The 12,417-nt window shown below is 52.0% G+C and overlaps 2 protein-coding genes across 2 annotated transcripts in view; one reads left to right on the forward strand and one right to left on the reverse strand.

Moving 5' to 3' along the window:
- Positions 1–798: 798 nt before the first annotated feature.
- LOC104865188 (keratin, type II cuticular Hb6) lies at positions 799–7,698 on the forward strand. Its single transcript, XM_010628601.2, has 9 exons — positions 799–1,170; positions 1,952–2,160; positions 2,531–2,591; positions 3,306–3,401; positions 3,983–4,147; positions 4,416–4,541; positions 4,796–5,016; positions 6,863–6,894; positions 7,029–7,698. The coding sequence occupies exons 1-9, from the start codon at positions 799–801 to the stop codon at positions 7,205–7,207; spliced, it is 1,461 nt and encodes a 486-aa protein (XP_010626903.1). The 3' UTR covers positions 7,208–7,698.
- Positions 7,699–11,212: 3,514 nt separating this feature from the next.
- The window catches only part of LOC104865211 (keratin, type II cuticular Hb3), a 14,162-nt gene continuing 12,957 nt past the window's right edge, over positions 11,213–12,417 (reverse strand). Inside the window, exon 7 of the mRNA XM_033763898.1 lies at positions 11,213–11,290. Within this exon, the coding sequence (XP_033619789.1) occupies positions 11,213–11,290 (78 nt within the window). The remainder of the gene's footprint in view (positions 11,291–12,417) is intronic.

Raw genomic sequence — 12,417 nt, forward strand, 5'->3', positions numbered from 1 at the left:
ATGTAATTGTTGGGCTTTCCTTGGCCCAGAGAGCCATTGTGCACTGTCTTCCCCAGCCTGGTGGAGGATCCCAAGGGGGAAGACTGCCTCTTCTCGGAACAGGCTGGCCAAGGTGGCCTGATCTGGGTGAGGGCAAGGGTGGATGAGGTGCAGATGGGCATCTGTGAGCAAGCACCTGTGTGATTGTGGGAAGAGTGGTCTGTGAGGAGAGCAGGGTGGGGGGAGGAGGGATGGAAGGGATGAGGGTATGTTCATAGTTGGGAACAGGTGTGAAGGTGCTGGTTTGGTGGGTTGGTGTGGGTGACCGAGTTGTAGAAAGAGACCATCTGGACCAAAGAAACCTAAGCGGCCCAAGCTCCACATCGTCTGATCGCCCAGTGGCCCATTCAGCACCAGGGACAGCGGCACCGACCTCCCCCAAAGGGGCAGACCTCCTCTCTTCATTCCAACCTGAATCACAGCCTACAGTGTCTCCCAGCCCCTTAGGTTCTGTGTATTAGGAGGTGAGCTGGGTGCGGGGGAGGTGAGCTGGCCCTTTGAAGAAGAAAATTGTGCCGTTTAAGGCAAAGGACCATAAACATCTGGCCTCAGCTGGACACCAATTAAACACATTTAGAAAGGAAGACAGCAGCTAAAAAACCCAAGCCCATAAAGGTTTCTAATTGCTCCTGATCACGTGGCTCCCATGTATATAAAAGGCCTACAGATGTGGGCAAAGGAATCAGCTGAACCCACGTCCACTGTACCCTCCATTTGGACGTCTCCAAGTCAGAGTCTCCTGTCCCCACTGAAAGCATCATGACTTGTGGATCTTACTGTGGTGGCCGCGCCTTCAGCTGCGCCTCAGCTTCCTGCGGGCCCAGGCCAGGCCGCTGCTGCATCACCGCCGCCCCCTACCGAGGCATCTCCTGCTACCGCGGCCTCACAGGAGGCTTTGGCAGCCGCAGCGTCTGCGGGGCCTTCCGCAGCGGCTCCTGTGGACGCAGCTTCGGCTACCGCTCAGGCGGCATCTGCGGCCCCAGCCCGCCCTGCATCACCAGCGTGTCGGTCAACGAGAGCCTCCTCACCCCCCTCAACCTGGACATCGACCCCAACGCGCAGTGCGTGAAGCACGAGGAGAAGGAGCAGATCAAGTGCCTCAACAGCAAGTTCGCTGCCTTCATCGACAAGGTGGGTGTCCTGGATCGCACCCTTCCTGAACCCTTGCTCCTGTGCACCGCCAGGGCTGGGCCCTGAGAAGGGAATCGGATTCAGAAAGACCTCTGCCTCACCAAGACCACACTCTGAGAAGAGAGGCATGCTTGCGTGAGTGCGCGCATGAGCACACACACACACACACACACACACACACACACACACACACACACACTACAGACCCCGAAATATACCACAGACAGTTGAGAAAAGCTGAGCTTGTGGGGAAAGGTGCAGCCAGGCTGGGCTGGACACAGGCTAGACTGCAGGAAGTCCCCTAGCAATGTGCTTGCTTGCTGCTGCTGCTGCTGCTGCTAGAACCAGGGAGGCCGGGCAGCCCCGGGAGGAGGGCTGTGTTGCCTGTGAAGGGTAGGGGTCCTTGACCACCAGGGGAAGTGGGAGAGAGGCCAGGGGAAGTGAGCTGTCCCCAGATGGCCTGTGACCTCCTCTACCCCAAACCCCATTCTGTGATCTGAGTCTGGCTGTACAGCCTGAGGGGCTCCTGCCCCACTGGCTTCAGAGAGGGGGGCTGAGCTCTGATGGCCCCTGACGATCACCACTTGACATGTGCCACCTGCCCCTGCCCCGTGTGGGTAACTCAGCTCATCTGAGAGCAGCACCAGCAGAAGTTGCCTGGAGCCCACAACCCACCCTGCTTCATGCCTGTTGAGCTGGTGCCCACCTCCCACAATCACTCCCAGAGTGACCTTGGGGCAGCAGGCACCCTGTGACCTGTCCTTGCCACCCCTCTGTGCAGGTGCGCTTCCTGGAGCAGCAGAACAAGCTGCTGGAGACCAAGCTGCAGTTCTACCAGAACCGCGAGTGCTGCCAGAGCAACCTGGAGCCTCTGTTCGAGGGCTACATCCAGACGCTGAGGCGGGAGGCCGAGTGTGTGGAGGCTGACAGTGGGAGGTTGGCTGCAGAGCTCAACCATGCGCAGGAGGTGCTGGAGGGCTTCAAGAAGAAGTGAGTATGGCTGGATGAGGTGTTGAGGCACGGGGGATGCTTGGGTTGCCTAGGGCACTGACTCTAAGAGAGTCCAAAGAGAATAGTGGGTCAATAGCAGCAGGCTTACAGAGTTGCAGGGTGCATATTTATGGGCCTCCACAGATGACTTTAGAGCATCCCTAGGCAAGGGGATGGAAAGTCCAGCTTAGCCCTTTACATTCCCAACTCAAAGTCAGGAGCAAGAACCCCAGACACAGAGCAGAAAGGACTAAGCAGGACTGCTGGGCCTAGCTGTGTGTGGGGTTCGTCCACTACCTCCTCACTGGTGTGAAGTGGGAGGATACTGGGAAGCCCTGCCTTTCCTTGACCCCCCTTTTCTTCTGCCTAGGTATGAGGAAGAAGTTTCTCTGAGAGCCACAGCTGAGAATGAGTTTGTGGCTCTGAAGAAGGCAAGTAGCATGGGAATGGGAAGCAGAGACACAAGGGTCTCAGGACAGGCTTATCTTGGGGAGACCAGGGCACTCAACTTCGGTGTGGGCTGCAGTGACATTTCCATATCAGAATGGGAAATTCCCAGACAGGCAGGGCATTGAATGATCCATCCAGGGCTTGGACCTTGTATACTCACTGACACCTGCCCTAGGCAGGGGAGTGGCTGTACCGACCTCCGCTTCAGAGGCTGTGATCTATGGCTGGGGTCCCAAGAAACCACGGAGCTGCAGATTGTCCGAGGGACACTGTGGTCTACTCAGCATTCCAGAAGTCTGAGTAGGAAACAAGGAGCCACCTCCTGGGTCTCGGAGAGAATGAGGGAGAAGCAAGAGTGGCCAGGCAGCCTCTTGGAGGACTGGTAGGGGTGGCAGGGTCAGGTGGCGGAACTGGGAGTGACCTGGGAAGGCTGCGTGCAAGCAGGACAGGGTCAGAGGCAGAGATGAGAGGACTGACAGGTGGGTGAGCTGTTGTGAAGGGCCCCAGGGCTTGTTCTGACAGGGAGGCGGTGCCGGGGGCATTCTGGGCAAGGGGAAGATGAGAAGAAAGAGATGGCTTAATACAGGGATGCTACAGACCTCCCCCACCACCTTGCACGGTCTGGGTAAGAACAGAGAGGAGTTTGTAACACTGTCAGCCAGACTCTCTGGGCTCGAACATCTCCACCTTCCTAGGACGTGGACTATGCCTACCTGCGCAGGTCAGACCTGGAGGCCAACGCAGAGGCCCTGACGCAGGAGATCGACTTCCTGAGGAGACTGTATGAGGAGGTGAGGGGCTCACAGCAATGGTGGGCACATGTAGGGCTCTGATAGGGTCCCCCATCCCTGCCCAAACACCACAGTCAGGAACCAGAGGAGCAAGGAGAGGGAAGGAACAGGAAGAAGAATGCGGAATAGAAAGTGGACGAGTTCAGTGAGGACAAGAGTGTGAGCCTTCCAGGGCAGCTGCGCCCTGTGTCCTCTTCGGAGCCAGTGGGGTACAACAGAGGACTCCAAAACACTAGACAGACATGGCCCTTGTTTGGGGCCCAGAGTTTTCTCTGGTAGCCAATATTGATGTGATTGGTCCAGGAAACATGCACAGACTCCAACACCTGGTATGTCCCCTGGGGATCACACAGGAAGTAGCCTAGGTTCACATGCACTTGCATAGTTCCAGAAATAAGCATCTGGGAAGTGGGCATTGCTGGGTACTTATTTATACAGAAAGCTATGGGATTTCACCCAGGGCTTTCGGCTCCAAGCCTGGGAGGTGGGCTGAAGGGCAAGCAGCCAAGGAATTACAGGCACTGCAGGATGGGAAGAGCCCACATAACGTGGTTGTCCTTCCTCTTGGCCTCCTCCTGCAGGAGATCCGCGTCCTCCAGTCCCACATCTCAGACACCTCTGTCATCGTCAAGATGGACAACAGCCGGGAACTGAACATGGACTGCGTTGTGGCTGAGATCAAGGCTCAGTATGATGACATTGCCACCCGCAGCCGGGCAGAGGCTGAGTCTTGGTACCGCACCAGGGTGAGTGGCTCAGCACATCGGCCTCCTAGACACGACAGTGGGAGGGCTGTGACGTGTCGAACAGGAAAGGTTTCTGTTGTCGGGAGGGTCTGGTCTCCAGGGATGGTACAAGGGCAATGGTCTCTGGTTGCAGTGACAGGACAGGGCTACCCTGAGTGCTTGAATAGGCTGAGCACTGTAGGACCTACATAGTTTTCAGTGCTGTCCTGAATGAGTGGATGGTCGTATCTTCCTGAGACTCATGAGTGAGCACCTTTGCTTCCCCCAGTGTGAGGAGATCAAGGCCACAGTGATCCGGCACGGGGAGACCCTGCGCCGCACCAGGGAGGAGATCAACGAGCTGAACCGCATCATCCAGAGGCTGACAGCCGAGATTGAGAACGCCAAGTGCCAGGTATGCTCAGCTGTGCCCACATCAGAGCGGCTGGGGCCCACCCATGCCACACAGCCAGCGTGTGCCCTGTCTGAACCGCACCATTCATTATCCATCCTGTCTGTCTGCCTATAGTCCCCGGTGATGGTCACCCAGGGCAGAGCCTTATTTGGGGGCTGTTTCTAATTGGGTGGCTGAGACTGCACACATCCAGGTAATGAACCAGGAAATCCATGGAGCATTTGAAACCACTTTGTTCTCTCCTGGGCCCGCAGAACACCAAGCTGGAGACCGCGGTGACCCAGTCAGAGCAGCAGGGAGAGGCGGCCCTCAACGATGCCCGCTGCAAGCTGGCAGGGCTGGAGGAGGCCCTGCAGAAGGCCAAGCAGGACATGGCCTGCCTGCTCAAGGAGTACCAGGAGGTCATGAACTCCAAGCTGGGCCTGGACATCGAGATCGCCACCTACAGGCGCCTGCTGGAGGGCGAGGAGCAGAGGTGGGTTTTGTAGGTTTTTTTTTGGTGTTTTGAAACTCTACCAGCTCTGCCTGGGTTTTCAGAGTGCCTGTCTCTCCTACTTCTGAGACCACCAACGTCTGTTTCCATTCCTCACCATCCTGCAACTGTACAGGAAATTTGTGTAAGTCCTTTGAGTATGATCTATCCCCATCTGAATTTCTCATGCTTACCCAGCCCCTGATGTGGAGTTGGCACCTGCTCTACATGTGACTCACCTTGTGATTTCTGTTCTGAAAACCTACTTCAATCCTGAGGCCACCTTCCTTGCTTGGTGCATTCTGTCTCCCAGCCCTGGTTCTGTGTGCCCCTCGGGATTCCAGCTGTCTTCCTCAAGGGGCTCTGGCCCAGCCCTATCCCCAGCTCTGGAATCCAGATGTATCTCATAATCTCTTCCTCAGATAGGAGATTCCATCCACTCCCACTCATCTGTTGTAATTACAATGGGTATCTCAGAGTGGGTCCATTGCAGCAGTGGGACTGGAGTAGACAGAGTGCAGAGGCCTGTGTCTTGAAGCAGGTGTGCCTGTACTCAGGGGTTTTACTTATTTGTTTGCTTCAGAGATGGGGGAGAAGACACTGGTCGTTCAGCCTTCTGATGGCTGGAGGGCAGCTATTTGACAAGCACATTGCAGATAACTCTCCAGAATGAGAGCTCATTGTTTGATCTGGGCTTGTTTCACCTAGTTGGTCAGTTTGTCCTGCCTGGAGCTGTTCTTCTCCTGTCATCCAAGCCCTAGGCCTTGGGAGAGGTGGCAGATGGTAGGATACCAAAGGAGCATCCTGTATATTTGGGAGATAGGGAACACGGGCTTGGTAGCTGGAGGTCTAAGTGATGACATGGTAAGACCCCCAACAAACTCATGGAGTTGTGTAGGAAAACTCAGAGGCAGTGGGTGATGGGGCTTGGGAGGTTTCATAAGGAGAAACCTCCCTTATGTAGTAATAATCGAGGTGGAGAGACCGTGGAGATAGCACTGGAAATCATGTGGCCCACCTACCTGCCACAGAAAGCTCTTCGATTAAAGGCGGAAGCTTTGGTGTAGTTACCTAGGAAACCTGGATAAGAGATGGTTTATTTGATGGTGGCTGCAGAGTCTTCCTTTATCTGAGGCCTGTTTGGCCAACCCTTTGCCACTCACTGTGTGTCGGGACAGCTCTGCTTGCTTCCCTTGGGAGACACTGTTGTGTTGGAGGAAACGCAGGCTGCATGGAGTCGGGGGGCCTGAATTCTAGTCCCGCTGCTGTGATTGGTCATTTCCTCTCTGGGTCTCAGTTTCTCCACCCATGAAATGAGAGAGTTGTTGTAGTACTCTCTGAGCCTTCTTCACATGGGCTCTCAAATCCCATTCATTCATCCATCAGTTATTAATGCGTCAGCTTTTAGGGAGCGGGGAGAACAGACAAAAACTTCTACCCTCCCCTAGGCCTACATTCCAGTGACAGTGATCAGGGCAGATTTAGGAGGTTCCTTCTGCTCCCCTCAAACACTCTTGTAATTCAACCGGGACCAACACAGAAGCTGTTAGCAGCTGACAGTTCTTGAGGGTACTTGGTCACTGAGTGATGTGAATATTGGAGCAGATTTTCCTAGTGAGGAAACCCAGACCCAGGGCAGTTAAGACTCCGGGTGCAGCAGAGAGCAGGGTGTTCTCAGATGGTGTCTTCAGATTGTCTCCCCTGCAGTGCTTTGTTCCTGGCTTAGCTGTTTCTTATGTCTCCCTCTTGGCAAGTGTCCCAAAGGAAGGGCACAGATCTTACCTTGCACCTGATTGCTGGTTCCCGTGGCTTTCCCATGGCACTGACTGTCCCCTTTCCTCTCCCACAGGCTGTGTGAAGGCGTTGGCTCCGTCAGTGTGTGTAAGTAGTCCCAGCTGCCCCCTTGTTCAGTGGGGGTGGCCTGAGGGCCTTTGGGGAGGGGCACTTGTGCTTGCTACAGGACTGCCAGGCCATGGCAGTGCCTGATGGCTGCTCCGTGTTCTTTCCCCATTCAGGCGTCAGCAGCTCCCGAGGTGGCATCGCCTGTGGCGATCTCTGTGCTTCCAGTACTTCTCCCGCTGTCAACACCAGAGTCTGCAGCGCACCCAGCGGAAACGTGGTGGTAGGCGCGCCCAACGCCTGTGCCCCCTGTGCCGGTGTCAGCGCCTGCAGCAGTGGCTGTAAGAAGTGCTAGGAGGCTGCAGCTGCTGAAAGCAATGGTCCCCCACTACCACCTTCCATGCAGCCAGGACCTGAGCCACCCAAACACACCTCTGCCACCTGTCTCCCGCAACCCGCTCCCCGATGCGCATACCTGCAAGCCCTTCTTGCCCGCTTGTCTCTGGGTGCCAAGCATAGGCAGGGGCCTACCTGGGTCTCTTTCTGTGACCTTTTCTAGTAGTCAGTTTGTTCTTCTGAGGAGTCATCCTTTTCTCCTGCCGCCTGTTGTTTTGCTGGATTCATTGGTCCTGCCTGACCCTTTCCCCTGAACTTGAAGGCACAGGGCAGGCCCCAACATCTGCCAGTCAGCACTTCGGGAGGTCTGCCCATGTGCTTCTGCCTGGGAACAGAGAAGGGGAGCCGTCACTGTTGCTGGTTTCCTCTAACTGTGGGAGGGATCTCTCCCAGGGAGGGAGAGCACCTTCGTTCCAGGGCTGCCTGCAGAAGCTTCTAAAAAGCCAATGACTCAGCTGCCTGCATGTCCATCTTTGTCTCACTCTGTGTTCCCAATAAACTCACTGCAGCAAATCAAACCTGCCTCCTCAGAGTCTGCAAAATGCCCTGGTCCTGCTGTGACAGGTGCCCCTGCCAGAGGGCTCCTTGGGACCTGGCCATGCCCCAGGTGTTTTTAGTAGGTGAGAATGCCTGCCCAAATGCTCTGCAACTGGCCTGGAGACACCTAGCCCTTGTGGAAAATGATGGCCAATTTTTGGGCAGGCACTCTTGTGGACTCTAGGTTTCTTTAACCAGGAAGTCTGAGTGGCAGCACTATGGGCTATGTGGGCTGGGTAACCCTTCTGGAGCTGCCCTGTGCATATTCTGGTATTGCTACCTTCTAGCCATTAGATGCTGGCAGCACTCACTGCCCCTTACTGTGATGTCTCTAGATGTAGCTAGATGTCCTCAAGATCTCCAAGCACGTGCAAAACCAAAAGTACATATCTCTGGCCTGCATCCAACCTCATTTGCATTGCAGTTTTGTCCCCCCTCCCTGGGCTTTAAGTGCTGTGACAATTCCCGTAAAAACTTTGTATGATCAAAAACTCCTCCTCCTATTGAGTAGACCAAGTCAGGCTCCCTGTCGGACCATGATTCCTGCCAGTCTTTAGCTCCAGGTACTTTCATAATCCCAGGACTTCAAAAGACCCAACATCTGCCTCTACTGGAGCTCCAAGCTCATCAAACTGGTATGTGTACCTTTGCATTTTTTGTTTTTAAAAAATCTTATTTTTGTTATTCCTTTTGAGTATTCTGCCTGATTCTTTGTTTGGAATGCGAAGAGCCTAGAACTAACTTCCCTGAAACCCCATCCTGCACAACAAATCACTCCAGAAGGAGACGCTTGGAACAGCATTGATCACCTCTCATGATTCTGGGGACCCTCTAGGTAGTTCCTCTCCTTTGCATGTTTGGGGTGTGAAGATGGCTGGAAGGTGGCTGAAAGTGCCCTCAGTCACAGGGTTAGATTGGACTCTGGCCACTAGCTGGGATCTTAGTTGTCCTGGGGCTCTTGTCCAGCATGTGTTTGTCAGTGTCTAAAGAGAAGATGAACAGAGAAAGCTAATATAAAGAGCAAAAACTCTAAAGAATAAAGAGGCTGTGTCTAGGGAGACTGTCCAGTAGTAAGCACTTGTGTGACATATGAAAGACCCTGGGTTCAATTCACAGTGCCACAAACAAACAAAAACAAACAAAAAAACACTCTACAGGGGAGCTGTAGACACGAGGAGCAGTCCTTACACCTTTTCTCCTGTGTCTAATGGTGCTTTCCTCATTGTCTATACAGCCTTCACTAATTGCCTTCCTGAGGACGTTCAGGTTCAACTTGATGCCTGGTCACAAACTAATGTCACAGCTTTAGGTTTTGTTACAGCAGCACCCCTCTACCAGGTACCAACTTCTCCACTTAGCTATGGTGATGTAACAAACTACCCCCAAATATAATGGCTTAAGATAATAAAATTTTCAAGATTGTGTGGATTTATGAGTGTTTTTTTTTTCTTTCTGTTTCTTATTGGCTGGGGTTCTAGGATGGATGGGAGGGCCAAAATGGCTTCACTCAGACAGCATGCATTTGATGCTGGCCAGTAGTTGAGAGCTCAGCTGCAGTGATGGCTGGCAGCCCCTGTTCTCCCTCATGTGCTGAGCACAGAAGTTCTGGAATGGCCCTTCACCTACATTCTAGTCAGCTTGTCAGAGCAACCCCAGGGCCAGCTCAGGTCCAGGAGGAGGGGAAATGGCTCTTTCTTTGCTATGAAGAGCAGCAGATGCACAGAGGGGAGGAATTGCTGGGGGGGCATTTCTGGCTCACTTTCTTTCTTTCTTTCTTTCTTGGTACTGGGGATTGAACTTAGGACCTTGCACTTGCAAGGCAAGGCATTTCTGGCTCACTTTCTTTCTTTCTTTCTTTCTTTCTTGGTACTGGGGATTGAACTTAGGACCTTGCACTTGCAAGGCAGGTGGTGGAACCACTGAGCTAAATCCGAGGCCCAGCCATTTTTGAAGAGAGCTACCACATGAGCATTAAATGAAACAATTAAAATTAAAGTCTGGAGTACAGTGTAGCACAATAGCATACATAGCAGCACTCCTAGCCTCTGAGTAGAGGAGATAAAGCAGAGTGGTAGGAAAAGCCAAGTCTGGAGGCTTAGGCTCTTGTTCTGGTTTTGTCACCAAGAGTGTGTAGTCAAAGCCCTTCACTTTTGGAACCTTAGCTAATGTACCCATGTGAAAAATGTGGAGGGGGTGACACCAGCAGCCCAATGAATGAGCAGAGCAGGGCAGGTTCCAAGGGGCCATTACTCGGGAACTGTCACTACTGTGGCTGGCCTTGTGTCAAGCTTAGTAAGAGGCATCTGTTGGCCAGATGGCTTATCTTTCTCAGAAGCCAGCAGGAGAGCTTCAGAGAAGAGGCAGCTGGCTCTCTGTGGAACTTGATTATAGGCCTTGCTACTTGGCCTGTATCATCTACTGCTGCAAGATGATTGGCAAGAGCCTGAAGTAGGGTGAGAGATAACCTTAGATGAAGAGAGCTTTTATGGGTGGGGCTGTTAGCAGGAGGGGACAGTAGGGGTGAGGAGGAAGGACTTAGGGACTCAGGACCAGAGGGTCTGACAGAGGGAGAGTTTGCAAAGTCACTCTGGACAGGTTCCTTGGGCTGTGAAACAGGAGGGGAAAGGCCAAGACTCAAAGGTTAGGGAGCAGGAGGAGAGAAGGTGGCAGGGAGCTGAAGGAGTTTGTTGTGGAGCCTAGAGGGTCTTCATGAGACAGTTAGAAACCACCACGGTGGGACAAAGGCTGAAGCAACAAAATAAAACACTGGGCACAGCAACCTATTACCCTTTGTACCATGACAGGTTGTTTCTCCACATTTGTGCTCTTTTCGCCAGACTTCTCATGAGACTGATAAAAACCACAGAAGCAGAATGTTTGCACAAATTAAGGGAATTGCCACTGAGGAAAAACATAAACCTTCAGCTTGACCTGACCTTCGTTGACTTAAAGATTACTGATTTTGGAGGCCACATAGCTGGGTAATGCATTGTTACAGTTCGTATCTAGAGGTCCCCCCAAAGCCTCATGTGCTCAGAGGTGGGCTTCTGGAAGGTGATTGGATGGTGGAGGAAATGGTAGGTGATTCACGGTTAGGAAGAGGGTCGGAAGAGGCAGGTCACAGCAGGTGTGACTTGGAAGGGTGCATCTCCCTCCCTGTATCCTGCCTTCTCTCTCTGCTTCCTGGATGCCATGATGTGAGCAGCTTCCCCTCTGCTATTCCCTTTGCCATGCTGTCCTGCCTTGGAGCCAGCCAACCCTGGACTATAAACACGAACCCAAATAAACTTCTTTTCCTTTAATTTGTCAGTATCAAGTATTATATCCCAGGGATGAGAGATTAACCGTGACATGCATTATTAGTTTCCCACTAGCTGTGGAATAGATAACAACTCTGAGGTATGGGTTATGAGAACAGTTGCCTAGGTTACTTCTCAGGGGTCTGAAGGCTGCTTTTGTGAAAACCTCGACTCTTCACTGGGGCCTGCAGATGTCTGATGGGTGCCTGGAATTGTTAAAAAGGCATTGTATCTCTGTCATCATGTTAGGTCTATCTGCTTTGCTGCCTTAACCTTTATGTCAGATTTCAATCAGTTAGGTATATAGACATGATGATTTCCCATTGGAACTGGTACTGGTATGGGTTTCTCTCCCTCCCTCCCTCTCTCTCTCTCTCTCTCTCTCTCTTTCTTCTGTTCCCTGCCCTTGTGTTCTTTCAGCAGCCATGGTAACCCAAGTACCTAGTCTTTTTGTCCTATAGAGCCCAGACCCAGAAGGCTGGATATTTTTGCACAGCGTGATGTTGCCAACTACACAAAAATTCAACAACATTTAGGGTAAGTCAACCACTTGTTGGCCGCAACAAGAAACATCTTTGGGAACTTTGTCCCTGGTCAGTGGAAATTTATAGCAAACCAATAAAAACTTGCTGCTCTTTTTGTCCTATGAGCAATTGGTCCTTTTCTCAATTGATGTTGACTCCCTTTAGCTAAAGCTTCAACCAAATCCTGTCTGTGTATGTGTTTGGAATTCTTGACAGTCTCATTTCTGTTGTCTCAATCAAAGATCCTGTCCAGTCTCATGCCTTTGGTGACTCTATCAGGACAGTGCACAAACATGCTCTGTGTTCTGAATTGTGTTCCTGTCTATCCTTCAACTTCATGGACCCCAACTGGATAAGTCTTGCTGAGTTGCACATCAGAGACCTCAATCTCTGCTTTGGGGACTTTAAACCATTTAGAGGTAGTGTGGATCATTTACAGTAGTGTGCAATGTGAGACGAGCAAAAAGACTATAGTCTCAACTTTTTCTTTGGAGAAATTGTTGTAAAAGGGTACTTAGTTTGGGTTTGTTTTCCTTTGATTGTTTGATTTCCTTTTCTTAAAATTTAAAGGGGTAACTCAATCTTAACACCTTCTGAGAGTCCATTGGTGTGCAACTGGGCTGATTGGTCAGCTTATAACTATAAGTCTATAACTAAAACCAAATGATTTTCTTTGGTAGTACTGATTGGACTTGGTAATCTTTAAAATAAAAAAGTTATAGGGCTGGGGATTTAGCTCAGTGGTGCCACTGCCTGCCTCACAAGCACAAGGTCCTGAGTTAGATCCCTGGTACAAAAAAAAAAAAAAA

The sequence above is a fragment of the Fukomys damarensis genome, unplaced genomic scaffold, assembly GCF_012274545.1.
Source record: "Fukomys damarensis isolate Sample0158 unplaced genomic scaffold, DMR_v1.0_HiC HiC_scaffold_15, whole genome shotgun sequence".
NCBI lineage: Eukaryota > Metazoa > Chordata > Mammalia > Rodentia > Bathyergidae > Fukomys > Fukomys damarensis.

Bases quoted from the DNA above. Each gene is read 5' to 3' on its own strand.
- LOC104865188 (XM_010628601.2), top strand. From the start codon at position 799: ATGACTTGTGGATCTTACTGTGGTGGCCGCGCCTTCAGCTGCGCCTCA. The intron at 1,171-1,951 runs GTGGGTGTCCTG...CCCTCTGTGCAG, and splicing joins TCGCTGCCTTCATCGACAAG to GTGCGCTTCCTGGAGCAGCA. The intron at 2,592-3,305 runs GCAAGTAGCATG...CCACCTTCCTAG, and splicing joins AGTTTGTGGCTCTGAAGAAG to GACGTGGACTATGCCTACCT.